This window comes from Pan paniscus, chromosome 8, assembly GCF_029289425.2.
Source record: "Pan paniscus chromosome 8, NHGRI_mPanPan1-v2.0_pri, whole genome shotgun sequence".
NCBI lineage: Eukaryota > Metazoa > Chordata > Mammalia > Primates > Hominidae > Pan > Pan paniscus.
The window spans coordinates 60,339,928-60,362,294 of NC_073257.2; the positions used below are offsets into that span (position 1 = coordinate 60,339,928).

Below are 22,367 nucleotides of genomic sequence, written 5' to 3' on the forward strand. Positions count from 1 at the left end.
CTGGCTTCCACTGGCCCTTTCCTGCCATAATATTCCTCACTCCACAGGTCAGAGAAGCAATGTGGGGATTCTACCAGTTGCTGAGTATGTTTATTCCAATTATTCATTCCAGGGCTTGGAAAATAATCACAAGATGGTTTTAGGGACCTACTGAGTCCACTGTGAAATGAACTTGAACTAAAGCTCCATTGACTATCTGACCTCCATAAGCCCCTGCTTTGATTTGTAGACCACAGTGATGTTTTGGGTCTCCTGGAATTGGTGTCAGTTCAGAGCCAGTGTCCAGTAGTTTCTGAAAGTTCTGACTATTTTCTTTTTCCAAATGTACAGTCACCCTGGCAAAAGGCTATAGGTCCCTTTGGGGAAGGCTGAAAGATTAACAGTATACATTTTTAGCAGTGTGCCAGGGTCCTCCCTTTCATTCAAGGTGTTCTCTGTGTGTAAACTGGCTCAAGTCTGGGAAGTTATTGACTGGTTGTGATTCTCTGTTCCTAAGGTTCAGGTTAGAATTTTGCTCACTTGACCTAGAACTCTTCTGCTTACACCTATCAGGGAAGAATTTAGTAGACGTCCCATCTAGTTCACTTCTAGGAACACCATGATCAACTAATCAACACCATAGGTCTCTACAGGTCAGACTGTTCTGATTGCTGCTTTGACTCTGCTATTACCATATCATGCTCACCTTGCCTTTGGCTATCAAGTGCCACCACCTGGCCCTTATCTCTCTGGGATCCAATTATACCCACTGCATTCAGGTTTCCCAACTCAGTGGCAGCAATTTCCACTGCAATATCTGAACTACAGAGAAGAACAATCACAGTATTCTTCAAGGATTCTGGGACTCACCTCACAAATATATTTCTCACAGTTATGAGAAAAGTACATCCTCTGGACCTCCTGGGGTGGGTTGGCAGGTCTTAAATGATAAACCTAATCTAATATTCCAATCTCCCTAATCCTTTGGATCACAGTAGATAGTATATCGAGGCAGTTCTGGCATTTTATCTTCATTTAGACTGGGCCACCTTTTGGTCCATTTAATACAACCAACCAAATAAACTGTAAGAGCTCTTTCTAACTCCCTAATCCACATATTAAGTCCAGAATCTCTTCTTTGTGGTCCCATTTCAATAAATTCAGCCTGATCAAACACTAAGTTCCTTCCACCATTGTCCCACACCCTTAAAATCCCTCCCCACAAATATTTCCCAGATTTCTGTCAGTATAAATTGGAAAAATCATGTAGCTCTTTTGTAGTGTAACATACCTCCCCATGGGTCACACTTTGTACCTTACCCTTAAGGGCCTGCTGGGACTTGAGTCTAGTTATAGGTCTAGAAGCAATGAAGGATGGTGGCTGTGAGTCTTGAGAAGAATCAGCAATGTCTTGCAAGGCAACAAACTCAGGGGAGGTAATAAAAGTTTCCTCAGGTAAAGTAGCATTAATCTCCTCAGATGGGGGTGGCATGGCTGCTTTTACTGGCAACGAAGACTCATCAGGGTCAAGGGGTTCGATACACCCAGCTTTATAAGGCTCTTCATATATGTCTCCACTCCAGTTTTCAAGATCCCATTCCTTCTCAGTCAATGCCCTCATTTTAACAGCAGACACCCTAAAAGGGTGGGGATTCAATTTGCACTGTAATTCAGCCATTTTCAGGATGAGATTTTGGGTTTGGTTTTCAATAATCTCAGTTTTGTTGTTATAAAATATAAGAGTTTCTTTCAGGGCAGAAAGATAAACTTTTGGGTTATTCACGTGGCACTTGAGCTGGGAAATTGAATCCCTAAGATCATCCTTTCCTTCTCTACATTAGGAGTAACTAGCCAATCTCATTGTTCTCATGAGAACTCAAAAATGTTCTAAGGTATCAAATACAGACACCCAGAACCTTGCTTCTTGTAAATGTCTGAATAGGATTACCTAATGGCAATACTTTGCATATCTCTACTGTCACATTACACTATGAATTATTAATACTCTATTCACTACTGAAAAGTCATTAATGCCTTTACATCTTATCAGATTAGGGAAGTAATTCATAAAACTCATCCTTAAAATTCTGTTCCTCTAGAATTGCTCTCAGTACCAAATTCTGTTACTCTAGATTCTCTAGATAAATAGAATCAATAGGCTGTATATATACAGTGAGAAAGATTTATTTTAAAGAACTGACTCATGATTGTGGGGACTGGCAAGTCAATATCTTCAGGGCAGGCCAGCAGGTTAGACCCCAGGGAAAAGCTGACATTGTAGTCTTGAGTGCAAAGGCAGTCTGGAGGTAGAATTCCTTCTTCCTCTGGAAATTTTAGCGTTTTTTTCTTAATGACTTCAACTGACTGAATAAGGCCCACTCTCATTATGGAGGCTAATCAGCTTTACTCAAAGTCTGCTAATCTAAATGTTAATTACATCTTTTAAAAAATACCTTCACACCAACATCTAGACTAATATTTGACCAAATAGCTGAGTATCATAGCCTAGCCTAGTTGACACATGAAATTAACCATTAAACAAGCTAAAAATTTTAGTAGATGATTTGAAGGAGGAAATTTTTTAAAAATTTATATTAGTTTCCTATAAAACCAAGTGAAAGAAAAAAATAAGAATAAAAACGAGAGAGAGAGAGAGAGAGATAAAGTACTTGCAAAACTACAGAGGTAGAAGAAGTAACGAGAAAAGGTTTTATAAGATAGAACCAAGGGGCAACCCTAAAATTCATAGAAACTTAAAAAAAAAAAAAAAAGACAAGAGTAGACTGAAGAGTAGAAATTACAGCTAAAGGAAGATCAATTAAAGGGTTTATTTGTCTAGGTAAGAATGATGGAAATGAAGCATACCTGGTAACATTATTTAATTCCAGGAAACCAGTTAAAGATTTTGAAATAAAAGAGCATATTTCTCATGAAGAAAAGGAGTCAGATGGCCATTACAGTTCTCATCTAAAACACTGGAAGGAAGAGGACAGTGAAGTAACACTCAGGGAAAAAAAATGAGAAAAAAAAGAACTAAAACCCAAGATTCCTAAAACCAACAAGGATATTCGTTTATCAGGATAAAAAAAAAAAAAAAAAAAAAGTAGAGCTTGAGACTGCATCGACTACTTATACCCATCTCCAATCAAACAATTAATTCATCAGAACAGTGATTTCAAATTAAGGGAAATGGGAAAGAAAATGAAGTAATAGCAACAAATACTACAAAACATAGTTTCATATCTATAAGAAGAATGACGAGAGCCAGGCATTCCAGCTACTTGGGAGGCTGAGACAGAAGGATCACTTGAAGCCAAGAGTTTGAGACCAGCCTAAGCAAAAGCGTGAGTCCCTGTTTCTAAAAAAAAATAAATGAATAAAAAATTAGCTGGGTATGGTGGCACATGCCCATCCCCATAGTCCCAACTACTTGGGAAGCTGAGGTGGGAGGATTGCTTGAGCTCAGGAGTTTGAGGTTTCGGTGAGCTATGATTATGCTACTGCACTCCAAGTAGACTCTGATTCTTAAAGAAACAAAACAGCTGGGTGCGGTGGCTCATGCTTATAATCCCAGCACTTTGGGAGGCCGAGGTGGGTGGATCACCTGAGGTCAGGAGTTCGAGACCAGCCTGACCAACATGGAGAAAACCCATCTCTACTAAAAATACAAAATTAGCCGGGTGTGGTGGCACATGCCTGTAATCCCAGCTACTCAGGAGGCTGAGGCAGGAAAATCGCTTGAATCCAGGAGGCAAAGGTTGCGGTGAGCTGAGACTATGCCACTGCACTCCAGCCTGGGCGACAGCGAGACTCCATCTCAAAAGGAGAAAAAAAAAAAGGTTTCTTGAAATAGGAAAGAAAACAATGTACAATAAATACAGTGGTGGTTAGGCCTGGGTTTGAATCCCAGATCTCTCTCCTATTTGCAGTGTGAATGTGAGAAAATTACTTATCTCTTTTAGCCTTTCTGTAAACACGGACACTAACATACTGACACCTCAGAGGTAGGTTGTTGTGGGGATTAAACATTACTACCTATAACAGACTTAAATTAGTAATAAGCAATAGTAATAAACATATTAGTGTTACTACTACTATTATTATTAGTGGGTGGTAGTAGCAGAAACAAACATAGAGCAACCTCAAGAAGTACAGAAAGAAGCTTGTTAAATCTCTGCCTTAAAGAGCTTGTTTTCCCATCTATCTATATTATAATGCTGAAGTGTATGAAAATTTTTTAAAAGTGTAATATACCTTTTGCACTCACAAACCACCTTTTTAACAGTTTATGGAGGTAAAACTGTCATACATGTGCACCCATGAGACCACCACCACAATAAAGATAATTAAACATCTCCATCAGTGCAAAACTATCCTCATGCCTCTTTATAATCTATCCTTCTTGCTCTCATCTTGCCCCAAGGCAACCACGGAGACGTTCTGTCAATACAAATTAGTTTAAATTTTCTAACATTTTATATATGTGGAAGCATACAGTATATTAGTTTTCTAGGTTTGAAATTTATTTTCACATTCTGGAGGCTGGAAGTCCAGTATTATTATGGTTTGGATGTTTGTCCTCTCCAAACCTTATGTTGAAAACTGATCCCCAACATTGGAAGTGGGGCCTAATGGGAGGTTTTGAGTCATGGAGACAAATCACTCATGAATAGATTGATGCCCTTCCTCGGGGTTGAGTGAGTTCTCACTCTATTCACTGCTGCAAAAACCGATTATTAAAAAGGACCAGGCACCTCTCTCTCTCCCTCTTGTGTCCTCTTTCACCATGTAATCTCTGCACATGCTGATTCCACTTCACCTTCTACCATGAGTGGAAGTAGCCTGAGGCCCTCACTAGAGGCCCAATCTTGAACCTTCCAGCCAGCAGAACTGGGAATTAAATAAACCTCTTTTATTTATAAATTAACCAGCCCCAAGTATTCCTTTATAGCAATACAAAATGGAATAAGACAGAAAATTGGTACTGAGAATTGGGGTGTTGCTATAAAGATACCTGAAAATGTGGAAGCAGTTTTGGAACTGGGTGATGAGCGGAGGTTGGAAGTGTGTGGAAGGCTCAGAAAAAGACAATAATATGAGAGAGTGTCTGGAAAAAGTGCCCAAAGGCACTTCAGAAATATTTGGGGCCACCCCTTCCCTAATAGGCCCCAAGGTCTTCTGGGGACAGACCTGGAGCACCACTGCCCTTGGCCACCTCAGGATGCTGCTCCCCACATCCTGGCTGCTCTGGCTCCAGCAGTGGGTCAAATGGCCCCAGGTAGGGTTTGGGCCACTGCTCCTGAGGGGCTAAGTGGTAAGCCTTGGTGGCATTCATGTGGTGTTAAGTCTGCAGGCATCCAGAATGCAAGGGACATGGAGGCTTGGCAGCTTTAACCTAAATTTCAGAGAATATATTAAAAAGCCTGGGAGAGCAGACAGATGCCTATTGCAGGAGTGGAGCCACCAAAGAGAGCCCCTACCAAGGCAATCTTTAGTGGAAATGTTGGGTTGGAGTTTCCTTAGAGTCCCCACCAGGGCAACTCTTAGTGGACTCACAAAGGTGCTGGAACCCCACAATAGTAGAGCTATCCACAGCATTCCACCTCAGCCTGAAAAAGCTGCAGCATTATTACAACCCATGGAAGCAGACAGTGGTCTACGCCCAGCAAAGCTATGGGGGAAGGGCTACTCAAGGCCTTGGGAGCCCACCCCACACACCACTGTGACCAATATGTAGGAGATAGAGTCAAAGGAGATTATTTTGGAGCTTTAAGATTTAAAGTGTGCCCTGCTGTGTTTTGGACTTGCATGGGGCCTATTATCCCTTTCTTTTGACCAATTTTTCCTTTTTGGAATGGAAACGTTTACCCAGTGCCTGTACCACCATTGTACCTTGGAGGTAAATAATCTCTTTTTTGATTTTACAGGCTTACAACTGGAAAGAACTTACTTTGAGTCTCAGATGTGACTTTGAACTTTTAAGTTGGTGCTGAAACAAGTTGACTTTTAGGGACTATTGGGAAGGAATAATTGTATTTTGCAATGTGGTAAGAACATAAGTTTTAAAGGGCCGGGGGCAAAATGTTATGATTTAGATGTTTGGCCCTTCTAAACCTCATGTTGAAACTTGATTCCCAATGTTGGAAGTGGAGCCTAATGGGAGGTGTTTGAGTCACAAGGGCACATCCCTCATTAATAGATTAATGGCATGAGTGAGCTCTCACTCTATTCGTTCTGCAAGAGCCTGGTACCTCCCCATTTCTCTCCTGCTTCCTCTCTCACCATGTGATCTCTGCATATGCTGGTTTTACTTCACTTTCCACCATGAGTGGAAGCAGCCCGTAGCCCTCACCAGATGCCCACTCTTGAACCTTCCGGTCTGCGGAACTATGAGCTAACTAAATCCCTTTCCTTCATAAATTATTCCTTTATAGCAACACAAACAAACTAAGACAAAGATCAAGGTGGCAGCAGGCTTGGTTTTTCCTGAGGCCTCTCTCCTTGGCCTGCCAATGGCTGCCTTCTTGCTGTGTCTTCACATGGACCTTTCTCTGTGCCTTTGGATCCCTGATGTCTCTTGTGTGTCCCAATTTCTTCTTTATATAAGGACACCTGATGGATTGGATTGGGCACACTCTAAGAACCTCATTTTATATTAATTACTACTTTAAAGGCCCTATCTCCAAATCCGGTCACATTCTGAGGTACAAAGGGTTGGAACTTCAACATACAAATTTTGGGAGAATTTAATTTGGCTCATAAAACACAGTATATACTCTTTTGACTGGCTTATTTCACTGAGTAAAATTATTTTAAGATTCATTCATGTTGTTCAATGCATTGTTAGTCATTTTTTATTGCCTAGTTGCATTCTATTATGTAGACATACCACAATTTGTTTATTCACTCTTCCGTTGATGGGCATTTGCACTGTTTCCAGTTTTTGGCTATTATAAGTAAAGCTGATATGAACATTAGTATATAAGTCTTTATGCAGACATATGCTTTAATTTCTCTTAGGTAAAACATATGAATAGAACTGCTAAATCATATGGTAGGTACATGTTTAACTTTATTAGAAACAAACTCCATTTCATTGCAGTGAGTGTAAAATGGTATCTCGTTATGGTTTTAATTTGCATTTTCCTAATGATTTACAATGGTGAATATCATTTCATGCATTTATTTGCCATCCTTATATCTTCCTTGAGAAGTGTCTGCTCAAATTTTTTGCTCATTTAGTGTTGGGTTATTTGTCCTCTTCTTGATTTGTAGTAATTATAGATTATAAATATAAGTTTTTGTGAGATAAATATTTTGCCTGTATTTTTCTTCTAGCCTGTTGCTTTCCTTTTTGGTTTTATAATAATATGCTTTGAAGAGCAGGGTTTTTTTTTTAATTTGATGAAGTCCAATTTATTTTTTTTCTTTTACAATTTGAGGGTTTTGTGTCCTATTTAGGAAAAATTTGCCAAAGCCAAGGGCAGTAACATTTTCTCCTAGGGTTTCTTTCAGAAGTTTTATGTTTTTAACTCTAATGATAGGTCTATAATCTATTTTGAGTTAATTTTTATATAAGTTGTGAGGTAAGAATCAAAGTTCATTTTTGGTACATGAATATGCAACTGTCCAGAAGATTTGTTGAAAGATCATCCCTTCCTTATTGTCTTGCATTAAATTTAGATATTATCATCTTCTCTGTTCTTCTCACATGATCATACAGAACACTCAATGAGAAATATGTAAGCATGCTCTGAAAAGTGAGAAGCTAACAGAAACCTAAGTCACTACCTTTATTAGTTCTGAGTAGGTCCCTGATAGATAAGTAACAGAAAAAATATTAGGCCAGGAGTTGGAGAACCTGTGTGACTCGCTCTTTTATTAGCCTTCAAACTGCTTTGTAAGTTGTGAAATGGTAAAGAAATGGAAGATATTGTCTTTATACCTAAAAATTCCTATACTACATAATAAAGGCCATTCTTGCTTGGCATGATGGTACAGGGCCATAAATATGACCATGCAAGTTGAAACCATGCAAAAGGACCTTTGTTGTTGTTGTTGTTGTTGTTGTTGTTGTTGTTGTTGTTGTTGTTGTTGTTGAGACGGAGTCTTGCTCTGTCGCCCGGGCTGGAGTGCAGTGGCGCTATCTCAGCTCGGCTCACTGCAAGCTCTGCCTCCTGGGTTCACGCCATTCTCCTGCCTCAGCCTCCTGAGTAGCTGGGACTACAGGGGCCTCCACCACGCCCAGCTAATTTTTTTGTATTTTTAGTACAGACAGGGTTTCACCGTGTTAGCCAGGATGGTCTCGATCTCCTGACCTCCTGATCTGCCCGCCTCGGCCTCCCAAAGTGCTGGGATTACAGGCATGAGCCACCGCGCCCAGTCACAAAAGGATCTTAGTAATCAATAGGAAATATTATTCTTGTTTCATGGCTCTTAACATTTTTTGTGAAATCATTAAAAACTCACTTATTGCTGGCTATACATATATAGAGAAGCAAAAAATAGCAAGACTAATATTTATTTAGAACATTGTAATTTAAAACATTAGAAATATTGGGAATTAAAGCATTTAATTTGTTAAAAAAAAAAAAAAAAAAAAAACTTACCCAGAGTAGTTTGAACAGTGTTTGCCTCTTCTTTTTGTTGTTATAACTTACAATACAGAGTGAGCATTTTTTCTATGTCTAGGCTAACTTCCAAGTCTGGCTCAGTTTCCACCTTTTATCCTTGGCACTTATATTGTTGTGAAATAGCTCCAAAGTTTCTTTAATGTCAAGTTTTCTACCATCATTGCTTCCCCTAGGTTGCCTTTATCCTTTTCCTCACAAGCACTTTGGTCATTCATGTCGGTAAGTTCCCCTTCCACAGGTGCCTTAGGCTGCAGCTCTAGGGTCTTTTGAGCAGTAGCAGTGTCAGCATGTCCCTGGTCAGCTAGTTCTTCTATAACTCCATTCAAATTTCATTTCCAACATTATCACTTTTTATCTCTTTATTGCAGTTTCATCTCTCTCAGCCAAATCTCTCTCTTGATTATACATTTTGGTAAAAGGTCATAGGGGTTTACCATTGAGAGACAAGGAGACAACACAATCACATGCTTTGCTGTGTGTGAACTGAATAAGAGGCTCACAGTTACCTATCACTGACATATTTTGAAAGAAGTAACATTTATTAGTCACTGGTCATGATGCACATCTGTTATTTACATAGGGACTTGTGGACTAAAGTGCCAGCAAAGATGCTTACTACTTTAGGCAATTACTTGCAGTGAATATATTGTGGTAACTAAAATGTGAATTGTATTGTGGGACTGGTGTTATTTAGCTAAACACAGTAACTGATATTTGAGCATATTGGGGCCATGCAAAGTGAAGGCTCCCTATATGTGCAGTGTTCAAAGGTGTGTGAATTCATCTATTTAGTGTTCTCAGCATTTGAAGACGACAAATAAATTACTTCTTTAGCTTTCTTAATATGAGTCTTCAGGAACCTCTTCTATAAAGTCAAGAAATGTGTGATTAAAAAAACCACAGAGCTTTCTATGATGGCCACTTAAGTTGGCTGAGTTTCAGATTAGATTACACTGCGTTATGAGGTAGATATACCAATGGGCCTTTGAAAAGAACATGGTTGAATTATAGTTTCTTTTCTTTTATGAAAAGCCAAAAGTTTTATATAACTTCCCTTACTTTAATGATTTAACATTATTTTTATTATCTTTGAATTTCTTAGTTGTAACTCTTTTGATATCCAGAATAAAAACTTCAAGTCAGATCAAATATTATGTGTACCTTCTATTGTAAAATGAGCTTCTTACAATCCCGAGAGGCTAATTTTTAAGGCATGTTTGCTTTTAGTCTCCTTGAGGGCAAACTGCACATGCAGAAATAGAAATTATAAAATTTGGACCTTTGACATTTTGGAGAAGCAACAAATTATTAGTATTATTTATTAAAATGTCTAATCATGGTTCATTATTCTGATTTCAGAAGCATTCATCAATGCACTTCTCCACACTCTCCCCACAGAAGATAACAGAATAGCTTATTTTAACCATGTTGGATATGTACTTGTTTTTTATCATCATAAAGTTAGTTTCAATTCTAATAAACCAACTAAACATGAAGGTATTTATCTAGTGACCGCAGTCACTGTGTTCCACTCTGGTTTTTATAATAACTATCTCAAGTCTAGTAGGAGAAACAAAAGTGAAAATAATTAAAATATGGTTTGGTAGAAGGGGAGAGTGGTTACAAGATGCTGTGAGACTACTGGAAAAACACCAAACCTAGCTTTGAGGAAAATAAGAAAAGCCTATTGGAGCTGGTTAAGAAAGATAGCAGGAACTGCCTCGGCAAAGAAGGGATGAGTAGTTCTTTCAAGAACTGCGTTAAGAGGCATAAAAACCAACAAATAAGAAAAGAATTATGAATTCTAGATACCAAAAGAAGTTTTGTGGGAGAGCTAAGGCTAGAGAGGCAAACAAGTGAAATTCTTAGGCCATGTTAAACAACTGTACCATGATAGTAACAAAGAGCCAAGAAAGAGCTTTAAAAGAAGAGCTACATGTTCTGACTTGCATTTTAAGAAAATCTCAGTAGCTTTTGTGAATGATCAGAAAGGGAGGCAGTAAAGAAGAACGTAACCAGCTGAGAGGTAAAATGGGCTCAGTCTAAGTCAGCAGCAGTGGGAACTGAGAGATGGGGGAGGACCCCAGAGGTATTATGGAGGTAGAATCAACTGACTCCCTGTTTTCTGGTTTGAACTTGGTGATTACATAAGATATAGAATATAAGAAGAGGGTCAAGTTGGAGGAAGTAAAATAGTAAATTTAGTTTTGAAAAACTTTGACTTTGAAAGGAATGTGAGTTATGGAATGAGATATCCTGCCTAAGATTAAAATTGCATTGCTGTGTTTTGATTCTGCTCTTTGAATGGCCTGAGATGGATAACTCCTAAGAGTAACTGAGTGAGGAGGACAGAAGGTGCCACTACCCTCCCATCCAACACAGGGAAGCAATGTTAAGGCTCTGTGGAGACAATCAAAAGGCAGCCTCCTGTTGGAGAGCAGATTAACAGCTTTATTGTCCAGGATGAAGGATGCAAATAGCTCTTTTTTCGCGTGTCTAAACAAAATAGCCAGAGAAGGTGGTTAAGGCTTCGGGTACCAAAAGTGGTGTATGACTCAGACTATTGGATTTTATGTTTTGGAAGGCTCATGCTCTGAGAAGCAGCAATATATGAGAACAAGGCTGAAGGACTGCTGTAAAGGACCCTGTAACAGTTGCTGAAGGATGTACCAGAAAACAGAGGACCTGACTCTCTCATATCTAGCACATATCTTAGAATATGCCCAGATCACCCAGTGCTATGTACCAGAACCCTTTATCATGGTCACAGGCCAAAATGTCTCATACAAAAAGCCATACAGTGCCCTTTGCACTTTTTCTAAATGTAAACAGGAAAATAATCAAAACCATTTTTAGCTTACATGGAAGAATATCTCGGTATCTGTTTTTTTCTCTGTTGCTTGGTTGATTCCCAGAGTTGAACTCACCAGGCAGATTCTTAAGTTCTAAAGCCTTTAAAAGGTTAAAAATGAATAAATAAATAAATAATAAATTATGTATTTACTATAACCAATAAAAAAGAAAAAAATATGCCTTTGTTTAGTGCTCATGATCCTTAAATCCCTATATGACATGACCTGCTATTTAATGTGTTGTATGATAAGTGAAGCTAGATCCCCATTTAAAAAGTGCTATATAAAATATCTCAAGTTTCACATGCCAATCAATGAGTTGGTTAATAAGAAAATGTTAAACTTTCTGGAGATACTTTCCACTTGAACTTCATTTTGTTCTTCTTTCATAAAAAAGGAAATACAAGCTATTCATTTCTCAGAACCTACCCACAGATCTATCATTTTATAAATAAAAATAAAATAACAACAACAAAAACATATAAACAAAAAATATATACAAACAGTCTCACAATTTACCCTTCCCCTTTGAAGAAATTATAGTTAGGACCCTAAGAATCCTTCCTTTCAAAAAATTTCTTTACCAAGTGTGAATTCAACAAACACTTATTATGCATTTAGTAAGTACCTGGCCCTGTTTCAGACACTGGAATACAGGGATGAATTGGATAATGGCCTCATCCTTAAGGAGTGAACAGAGTAGTTAGAGGACATGTAATCAAATACCATGTGACCAATGTATGGAGACAGTAGAATAAATGACAGCACTAGATTGCACCTAAAAGTCAAGAAGAAAAGCTCCTCAAAGGGAAACAGCCCTTGAACTGGGCCTTAGTGAGTCACTGGAAGTTAGCATATGAAAAACAGTGTGTACTTAGAAGGAAAGAGGAGAGAAGGTGAAGGGGTGGAAATAATGGAGGCATACATGTCCCTTTGGGAAACTGTGACTAATACGGTAATAAGAGCACAAAGCACATGATGTAGTCCAACAACAGACTAAAACTATAAAATATCTTGTTTCATATATAAATGAAATTAGGAGGTAGCTAGTCATACTTTATTAGAATATTTGTGGAGAAAGCCTGAGAATCTATACATTTTCAAAGCTCTTGGGTAACTCTTGGGTAGCCAACCTAGCAACCACTGCCATGGGGAACAAGGAGCCTGTGAAGGTTTTAAGTAGTACAATAAAATGATCAAGTCTTTCTGAAAATCAATTTTAAAATTAATCTGGAAAAAATTCTGTAGGAAGAATGAGAAAAAATTCATTTATGAATGAATAATGATGGCAGATGAGTCTCATTAGATGTTAAAAGATAATATGAAGCTATGCTAATTAATAGAACAATACCAATAAAGGAATAAGAAAATCAGTAGAAAAAGTCCAAGAATAAATTAAAATATATGTAAGGCTCTAGTATATGATAAAAGTGGCATTTTACCTCACTCAAGAGAAATTCCAGGAGAGTCTTGGGACAATTGAATAGTTATATAATGCTGAGTCCCTATCAAACATCTTATACCAAATTAAATTCTAGCTGCATCAAAGATTTAAATGCTTAAAAATCATAAAGGTACTAGAAAAAAACATGAAGTAATTATTACAATCCTAGAGTAAAAGAAGCATTCCTAAAGAGCACAGAAAGCCCCAAACCCAGAAGCCCCAAAAGCAAAGATTGCCATATTTGACCACTAAAAATCAGCTATTTCTTCATGGTAAATAGGCATGTGTGTGCACATGCATGTGCACCTGTGTGTAACACAAACAACAGCAGAAAAAATACTACGTGTAAGACATACAAAGGCATAATTTTTTCCTTAAAGAGTTAGTAATTGGCCAGGCGCAGTGGCTCACGCCTGTAATCCCAGCACTTTGGGAGGCCAAGGTGGGTTGATCACCTTAGCTCAGGAGTTTGAGAGCAGCCTGGCCAACATGGTGAAACCCTGTCTCTACTAAAAATACAAAAATTAGCCAGGTATGGTGGCAGGCACCTGTAATCCCAGCTACTTGGGAGGCTGAGGCAGGAGAATCGCTTGAACCTGGGAGGCGGAGGTTGCAGTGAGCCGAGATCGCACCACTGCACTCCAGCCTGGGGGACAAGAGCAAGACTCATCTCAAAAAAAAAAAAAGAGTAACCAATAAGAAAAAAAAAAAAAGGAAAATGGGGCAAAGAATTGAAACTAGCAGTTCACTGAAAATATAAAAGGCTTAAAAACATATGGAAAGATATTCTTTTGTTCTCAAATAAATACCAATTAAGTAATCAATAAGAAATAATTTGTCATTTAAGAGATGAGAAAAGATCCAAAAAATTGATAGCCCAAAATATTAATATTGTCTTTGTAGGAATTTGTTCAAAAAATATTTAAATATATGCATACAGTATATGAAGAGAGATGACCGCTGTTCATAATAGCAAAGACTAGAACAACCTAAATGTCCAAATGTTCCATGGTAGTTAATTATATGGATAAGTACCCTAATTTCAGAAATTAAATATTAAATAAATTAAGGTACTTATCCATATAATTACCATGCAACACTTAAAAAAATGAGATACTGCTATACATGCTGATAATATACTTGGAAATTGTATCTAGGAGGAAAACAAATTTAAGGATGTAAAGTGCATTCCAACAAATTTTTTTAAAAGTTTGCATGACAAAATGACAAAATGAATAGTGTAAAGGGGCCCTAGAAAGTCTTGAGAGAAAGAGAGAGACTTTCTATTTTATATCCTTTTATGCTATTTGGCTTTTTTTTTAACCATGTACATCTATTACTTTAAAATATATATAATATTTAAAAGTAAAAACAATGTACTAAAACCAAATAAAGAAAGAAAAGAAAAGAAACCCTCTGGCAATGATATAAAAAAAGAAATCACATATAGACTTTCATTAAGAAAATATTTACCATAAATTCCTGCATGATATCATATGCTGCTGTTTTTTCCTCAAGGATTTTCAAACAATCCTTGATGGCTGTCTGCTCATGAAAATTGAATATTAATGGCCGAATCTGAGCCAACTGATCTAGTTCTCCTTCAGAAACAATTTTGCGCGTATCTAAGGAAGAGAAAAATTCACATATGTAAGTTACTGGTATATATGTGAAGGGAGATTTTATTTTTGTTTCTGTTTCTCTTAAAGACACAGCCATTTAAGGGTAAACAGAAGTTTATTTTTCCACAGGTGAAGAGTCTACTACTTTGAAAGAGGCTTCCTTTGGAAAAATCATGGCTATTTACACCTTGAAATTATACAAAATCCACTGTCCTTGGAGAAAACTGTTCAGTGCCATAAACATAACGAATGCTGTGGATTGAGAAGTGTTCAGTTTTATAATGTGAATTGGGTATATGGATTGAAAATTATGCCAAGGCAAGAACGTACAAGGCTTGGATTAGGAAAGAGAACTTTTGCCCTCCCTGGGACCAAGTGTTTGGAAGTTCCTAGAGTCTGAGATGTGGTGATGTGGAGAGTTCACGTCCTGTTTCATTACTCTGAAACAGATTGAACATGAACGCACACACGTGCACACACACCAAGGATGGAGAGGATCTATGCAATATAATTAATAAGACGGAATAATGGATACATATGGACACTTGCAACCAATAATTGGGGAGAACATTCTATTAATATTTAATAGCACACATACAATCTTTTTATTTTTAATTATGATCTTTTAGGTAATGTTGACAGTCAAGGTTCCAAACATCTGAAATTTTATACATTATGTCCACTGGCCAAAATGCAATAAATCTAGAAGTCAACAGTAAAAGAGTATTTTAAAAGCTTCAAAATTTTGAGGTAAGATGTTCAAGTAAAACAAGTTCTCATAATCTCTTTGCAAAGCCAAATAATGTGAACAATAATCAAGTTAATACCAGCAAAAAGATATATACAAAACAATATAGCAAAAGAAAGAGGTGGAAATTTCTAAGAATCTGCACATTCCTGGGAAGCACATCTTATCTTGGTACTCCACTACATCCAGAGGCTCTTTGTAGGGTTGGAAGTGAGGGCTCTTGGTTGGGATAGACAGGCACAGAAATCCTAAAATTTCTCACAAATATCCCTAACCTTAGTATGAGAGGAGGTCTAAGCAGGCTGGAAGGGGAGATAAAATTCCCACAAGCGTAGAAGCCATTTTGATCATCTTTGATGCCCAACAGAAAAACTCTTAGATCTTCCCATTGTGTTCCACCTTTGCTAGTACAAAAGCTGGGAGAATGAAGAGAGAAAAAAATGAAAATGTAGAATGACTGTAACAAACACTGGTGTTGACTCCCCAACACTGATTCTACCCCTCTGGTTAGTTAAAGCCATTTGTGATCATTCCATAGTAAGATCCTTCCAGTGAATAATTCAGAAATAGGTAGGAGATTTGCGCCAACCATAGAAATAGGCTGGTCTTGTAAAAAAGAGAAGCAAACCTCTCTTCTACCCTCATCCCTCTGTACAGACATAAACAAAGACGTATAAGGACCTAATTATCATAGTCTGCCCTCTTATGGCCATAAGAGGAAGGAGTATAGCAAATGTGAAAAACATAAAGAAAGTATGTTCTTGATGACATTAGCAACTGATCATATTGAACCTGGAATCCTTCCTATCTCTGGGCTTCCATTATGGTAGAAAATATATATATCTTTATCATTAACATCATTCTGAATTTGGTCTCTTTTTCTTGTAGCCTGGTCCAAGAATTCCAATCAAAGTATAAAGGTGAGGTTTCAGCTGTAGATCATGGGAATCATTTCAGCCAGTTTACAGAAAGGGATTTGATCTAGCTATTTGGTGTTGTATCACCATTGTGTGGGCTTGAAGAACAGATGCCTCTCTCATTATGATCCAAGAACAACACTGCATAATGGTCTGCCAAGAAAAGTTCTGTCTTTGCCACAATTAGGAAACTGAGGAAGTTGGAGACCATTTTTTCTAGCCACTGGCTCCTAGATGACACCACTTCAGCAACAATGGAGAAATAAGAAAGTCACTACCACAACTGTTGGCTCTAGTAACACATCACCTTACCTATAATGAGGACCAGGAACGCCAAGCCTGCTATGATGCATAGCAATAAAATGGATGCCTCTCTACACATTTACATCTTGGCTAAGTGCATATGATCGGCAAAGCCCAAATAAGCTACCAGGAAGTCTTGAAAATGTAATTTTTCATTTTTCTGCCTGGGCCATACAGGAAGGTACACTAGAAGAAAGGTGTGACTGATATTGAGTAAGGGCATCTGTGATATCTGCTTCACATTTCAGCTACACCATGCCCTTTGAGTATCCTGCTCCTTGGCCCCTATCCCTTCAGCACACTTATCATTGTCCTCGGTCAAAATAAACAATGCAGCCCTCCAAAATACAGTTTACAAGGGAAGATGATGAGATCCAAATAAAAATGGAAATCAGGAAGAATTCATTCCTGCTCAATCAACAAAACCGAAGAGACAGAAAAAGCTATACATGTTCATAACAAAATGGAATAAAATGTGAAACACAGAAAAAATAATAATATAGCATGCAGAATAATTTTTAAAATCTATTCTAAAATGGAAGATAAGCTTAAAAAGGAAAATGAACTGTGTATGCAACATCTGTCGAAAGAAAAAGAAAAATTATTTTAAATAAGAGTTCACAAGGAGATAAGAAAACAATAGAATGAGGTTTAAAAAAATTAGTTTATAAACCTAAGAAAATAAAGGTAAAACTCAAAAGTACATAATTACAGCAATAATTTATAATTAAATCGAATTCTGCAAGAAACAAAGCAGACAGTTGAAAATCAACTTATTGCCATAGGACAAAGGCATGTATACATACAGTAATGAAGACAAGAAAGGTTTAAAAACCAACAGTGAAAAGATAATGCATGTGAGGACCTCATCAGAGGCTCAGGAGAAAAGCTGCAGACAGGGTGAGGAACTTGAGAAATCCTCCTTCGTGGGGCAAGCTTGGGAAGGGGAAAAACAGCATCCACAGGAATGGCACAAAGCATGCCCAGAATGCTTTTCCCTATTTCCCTAATGGACCAAAAGCATAAGAACCTGAGAAAACGCATGAAACTCTGTCATCCTCAAGGCACAAATGAAGACTCATTAACATTGGGGGTAGGGAAGAGAGAAGAGCATCCTGGACCCAGGCCATAAGATATTCCCTAAACCTGCAGAATGGACAAAATAACAAAGGAGGTACCGTCTGAGGCCTTCCTAAGACTGAGACTGAACAAAGACAGCAGAGAATGTCACCCCAACCAGGTTGGCAAGCAAGGTAATCATAAGTAAGAGCTCTCTACTGCTGGGAATTAGAGAAGATCATGGAGAAGACCTTCTCTGAGGTGCATGTACAATGGGAAGAGCTAAAGCAGAGGGTGGAGTAAACACTGAGGCAAATCCTCTACATGTAAGGTAACACTGGAGGAATTTGAAGCTGGTGGTGCACTAAGGGTAACCATAGCAACATCAAACCCAAGCCCTGCTGCATTACTGAGTAAATTGATGCAACTCCTCACACTGAAGGCCTACCAACAAAAGAGTCATGTCCATCCCTATTTACCTCAGCGTCTAGAACTTAGCTAAGAAATACTACAATAGCTCCCCCTTATCTGCCGGGGATATGTTCCAAGACCCCCAGTGAATGCCTGAAACTCTGGATAGTATTGAACCTGATCGTCATCAACTGAAACATATTTTTGTTCATGTCTTCCACCCATAAATTTAATGCCTTTTCCATCTTAAGTAAGCATGTATCATGCACTGTGGCCATAACTTTGGCACTCTGATGTGCAACAGCAAAACTTGGATAGAAGATTCATTCTTACCATAGGTCTACACAACTTTAGCATATGATTTTTTTCTTTCCTTATTAAGTCAAGAACTTTCACCTTTTCATGTAAAGAAAGCACTTTACAGCTTCCCTTTGGCATATCCAAATTGCCAGCATCACTACTCTTTGGGGCCATTACTAAGTAAAATAAGGGTTACTTGAACACAAGCACTGTGAGGCCAAAACAGTAGATCTGATAACCAAGATGACTACTAGTTGACTAATAGACAGGTAGCATATAGGGCATGAATATGCTGGGCAAAGGAATGATTCACTCCCAGGCAGGACAGAGCAGGACAGTGTGAGGTTTCATCACACTACTCAGAACAGTGTGCAATTTAAAACTTATTGTTTATATCTGGAATTGTCCACTTAACATTTTTAGTCTGTGGTTGACTGCAGGTAACTGAAACTATGAAGAGTGAAACCATGGATAAGACATTTTTACTTCTATCTCTAGACTACACAATATTCAGTTTTCAACCAAAAAATTATAGAGTACACACAGAAGTAAGAAAAAGAGAAAAAAGTTGCCAAGAGACAAAGCAATCAACAGAACCAGACAGAGATATAACATATGTTAAAACTGTCAAGTGATGAATTTAAAATAGTGATAATCAATGTGTGAAAAGGCAGTGGGAAAAGTAGACAATATACATGAACAAATGGAGAATTTCAATGGAGAGATGGAAGCCATAAAAATAATAAAGTGGAAATGCTTAAAGTAAAAAAATATTGTAAGAAATTAAGCATGTTATTGATAAGCTCATCAGTAGATTTCACAGAGGCAAGAAAAGAATTCATGAATTACAAAATAGATCAAGAGGAATTATCCAAATTAGAACACAGAGAAAAAAGGTAGATGAGGGGCAGAGGCAGATAAGAAGAGACCATCCAAGAACTACAAACCAATATCAAACAGACTAATATATTATACCTGTAAATGGAATCCCAAAATAGAAGAGAAGGAGAATTGGGCAGAAGAAATATTTGAAAAGATAATAACTGAGAATTTTTTCCAAAATGAATGAAAGACACCAAGCCTCAGATCCAAAAGCTCATCAAAAACAATATAAGCCAGAAGACAATTGAGTGACAACTTTAATGTAATCAAAGAAAAAATCAAAATAAAGAAATTAAGATTTCAGTAAATACATGACTAATTATAAAAGCTAGTATTCTTGTAACAATAATGTGTAACTTCACTTTTTCTTTTCTACATGATTTAAGAGATGACTTTTTCCTAAATTTATTAGCCTAAAAATAAAAAAATTATCATAACTTTAGATTGTAAATCAACATTTTGTTTTCTACATGAGAAACTAAAGCATTAAAAACATTATTTTATGTTTTGGAACACATAATATATAAAAATGTAATTTTGTGACAACAAATGAAAGAGATGGGGTCAAAACTGTCAAAGGTCCACAGTTTTTTTTTTTGTATTTTACTGAATTAGGCTGGCATAAATTCAAATTAGAGTGATAAGTTTAGGATGTTAAATATAATGCCCATGGTAACCACAAAGAAAATAGCTAAAAACAATACATAAAGGAAATTTTTAAAGAATTTAAATATTTCATTACAAAAGGCAACTAAATACAAAAGGAGACAGTAAGGCAAAAAAAATGAGGAACAAAAAAGCTACAAGAAATATTTTTTTAAAATAGCAAAATGACAGAAGTCTCTCCTTATCAGTAATTACTTTAGATATAAATGAATTAAACTCGCCAATGGAAAGAAAGATTGGCAGAATGGATTAAAAAATAAAAACATGATCCAACTATACACTGTCTACAAAGGACTCACTTTAGATCCAAAGACACGAATAGGTTAAAAGTAAAAGAAATATTCCATGCAAACAGGAACCAAAACAGAGCATGAATAGCTATATTAATATCAGATAAAATCGATTTTAATTTTAAAAAGTTAAAAATAACAAAGAAGGACATTATATATCATAAAAGGTTCAATACAGCAAGAACATATAACAGTTATAAACATTTACACGCCTAGTAACAATCAAAATACACAAAGCAAAAATTGGCAGAAATGAAGAGAGAAACAGTTTTACAATAACAATTGAAGATTTCAATATCCCATTTTCATTAGTGGATAGAACAATCAGACAGAAGTAAGAAAAGGGAGGACTTGAACAATATAATAAACGAAGTATATCTAACAGATACATACAGAATCCTCTGTGCAACAACAGACCACATATTCAAGAACACATGGAATATTTTGCATGTGTTAGGCTATAAACTAAGTATCAGTCAATTTTAAAACACTGGTATCACAAAGAGTATCTTCTCAAAATACAAGAGATAAAGTTAGAAATCAAATATAAGAAAAACTGATAAACTTACAGATTTGTGAAAATTGAACGACATAATTTTAAAACACCAATGGATCAAAGAAGGAATTACAAGGGAAATTAGAAACATTTAGAAATGAGTGAAAATATAACACAACATATCAAAACTATGGGACACAGCAAAAGCAGGGTTAAGGGGGAAATTTATAGCTATAAATGCTTACATGAAAGAAACAAGGCCTCGAATAAATAAACTAGCTTTACAACGTAAGGAATTACAAAAAGAAGAACAAACTAAACCTAAAGCTAACAAAAGGAAGGAAATAGTAAAGATTAGAGCAGAGATCAAAATATAAAATATAAAAAAGAGAAAAATCAATGAAACCAAAAGCAAGTTCTTCAAAAATATCAACAAAATGATGTGATGAACCTTTAATTAGATAAACTAAGATAAAAAGAGAAAAGACTCAAACTACTAAAATCAGAAATAAAAATGAGGACATTACTACCAATTCTAAAGAAATAAAAAAGATTATAAGGGAGTACTATGAGCAATTGTATGCAAAAAAACTGGATAACCTCAATGAAATAGACAAATTTATAGAAACACAAAACCTACCAAAACCAAACCACAAAGAAACAGAAAATCTGAACAGACCTATGACTAGTAAGGTGATTGAATAAGTTATCAAAACTATCCCAAAAAAGTAAGCCCTGGATCCAATGCCTTCACTGGTAAATTCTACCAAACATTTAAAGGAGAACTAACACCAATACTTGTCAAACTGTTTAAAAAAATTAAAGAGTAGGGAACACTCCCTAACTTAATCTATGAGGCCAGCATTATCCCAATATCAAAGTCAGACAATTATCCTACATGAAAAGAAAACTAAAGGCCAATATCCATCTTAAACATTGATGTAAAAATCCTCAACAAAATAGTAGCAAAGCAAATATTTAGCGGCATATTAAAAAGATCATACACCATGACTATGTGGGATTTATTACTGGAATGCAAAGATGACTTAACATACAAAAATCAAGGTAATACAATACACTAACAGAAAAAAAGGCATGCTTATCTCAGTTGATGCAGAGAGAGTATTTGACAAAATTCAACATCCTTTCAAGAATATATTCTTTTTTTTTTTTTTTTTTTTGAGACAGAGTTTCACTGTTGCGCAGGCTGAAGTACAGTGGTGTGATCCCAGATCACTGCAACCTCTGCCTCCTGGGTTCAAGTGACTCTCCTGCTCTGCCTCAGCCTCAGCCTCCCAAGTAGCTGGGATTACAGGCAACTGCTACCACGTCCGGCTAATTTTTGTACTTTTTCTTTAGTAGAGACATGTTGCCTAGGGTGGTCGTGAACTCCCCGACCTCAGGTGATCTGCCTGCCTTGGCCTCCCAAAGTGCTGAGATTACAGGCATGAGCCACCATGCCTGGCCTATTTGTTTGTAGAAAAAAAATTCAACAAACTAGGAACATAAGAAAAATACCTAAACATATAAAAGTTATGTATGGAAAACCCACAGCAAATATACTCAATGTTGAAAGAGTAAAAGCTTTTCCCCTAAGATCAGAAACAAGGCACGGATGCCACTTTTGCCACTTCTATTTGACATAATATTGGAAGTCCTAGTCAGAGAAATTAGGAAAAAAAAGAAATAAAAGCCATCCAAACTGGGGAAAGCAAAAAGTAAACATCTCTGTTTGCCAATGATATGATATTATATGTAGAAAATC

At 36.9% G+C, this 22,367-nt stretch overlaps 1 protein-coding gene across 29 annotated transcripts in view; it reads right to left on the bottom strand.

Moving 5' to 3' along the window:
• The window catches only part of PTPN20 (protein tyrosine phosphatase non-receptor type 20), a 90,816-nt gene that overhangs the window by 22,517 nt on the left and 45,932 nt on the right, over positions 1–22,367 (bottom strand). For 16 of the 29 annotated variants that reach the window (XM_063607681.1, XM_063607676.1, XM_008961182.5 and 13 more), the window contains 2 exons: positions 14,382–14,533; positions 11,474–11,564 (listed from right to left, as the gene is read on the bottom strand). The exons of 7 other annotated variants lie outside the window; for them this stretch is intronic. In XM_063607681.1, coding sequence (XP_063463751.1) covers positions 11,474–11,564; positions 14,382–14,533 — 243 coding nt within the window. The remainder of the gene's footprint in view (positions 1–11,473; positions 11,565–14,381; positions 14,534–22,367) is intronic. 6 more of the 29 variants (XM_034930536.3, XM_057298874.2, XM_063607679.1 and 3 more) reach the window with 2 other exon arrangements.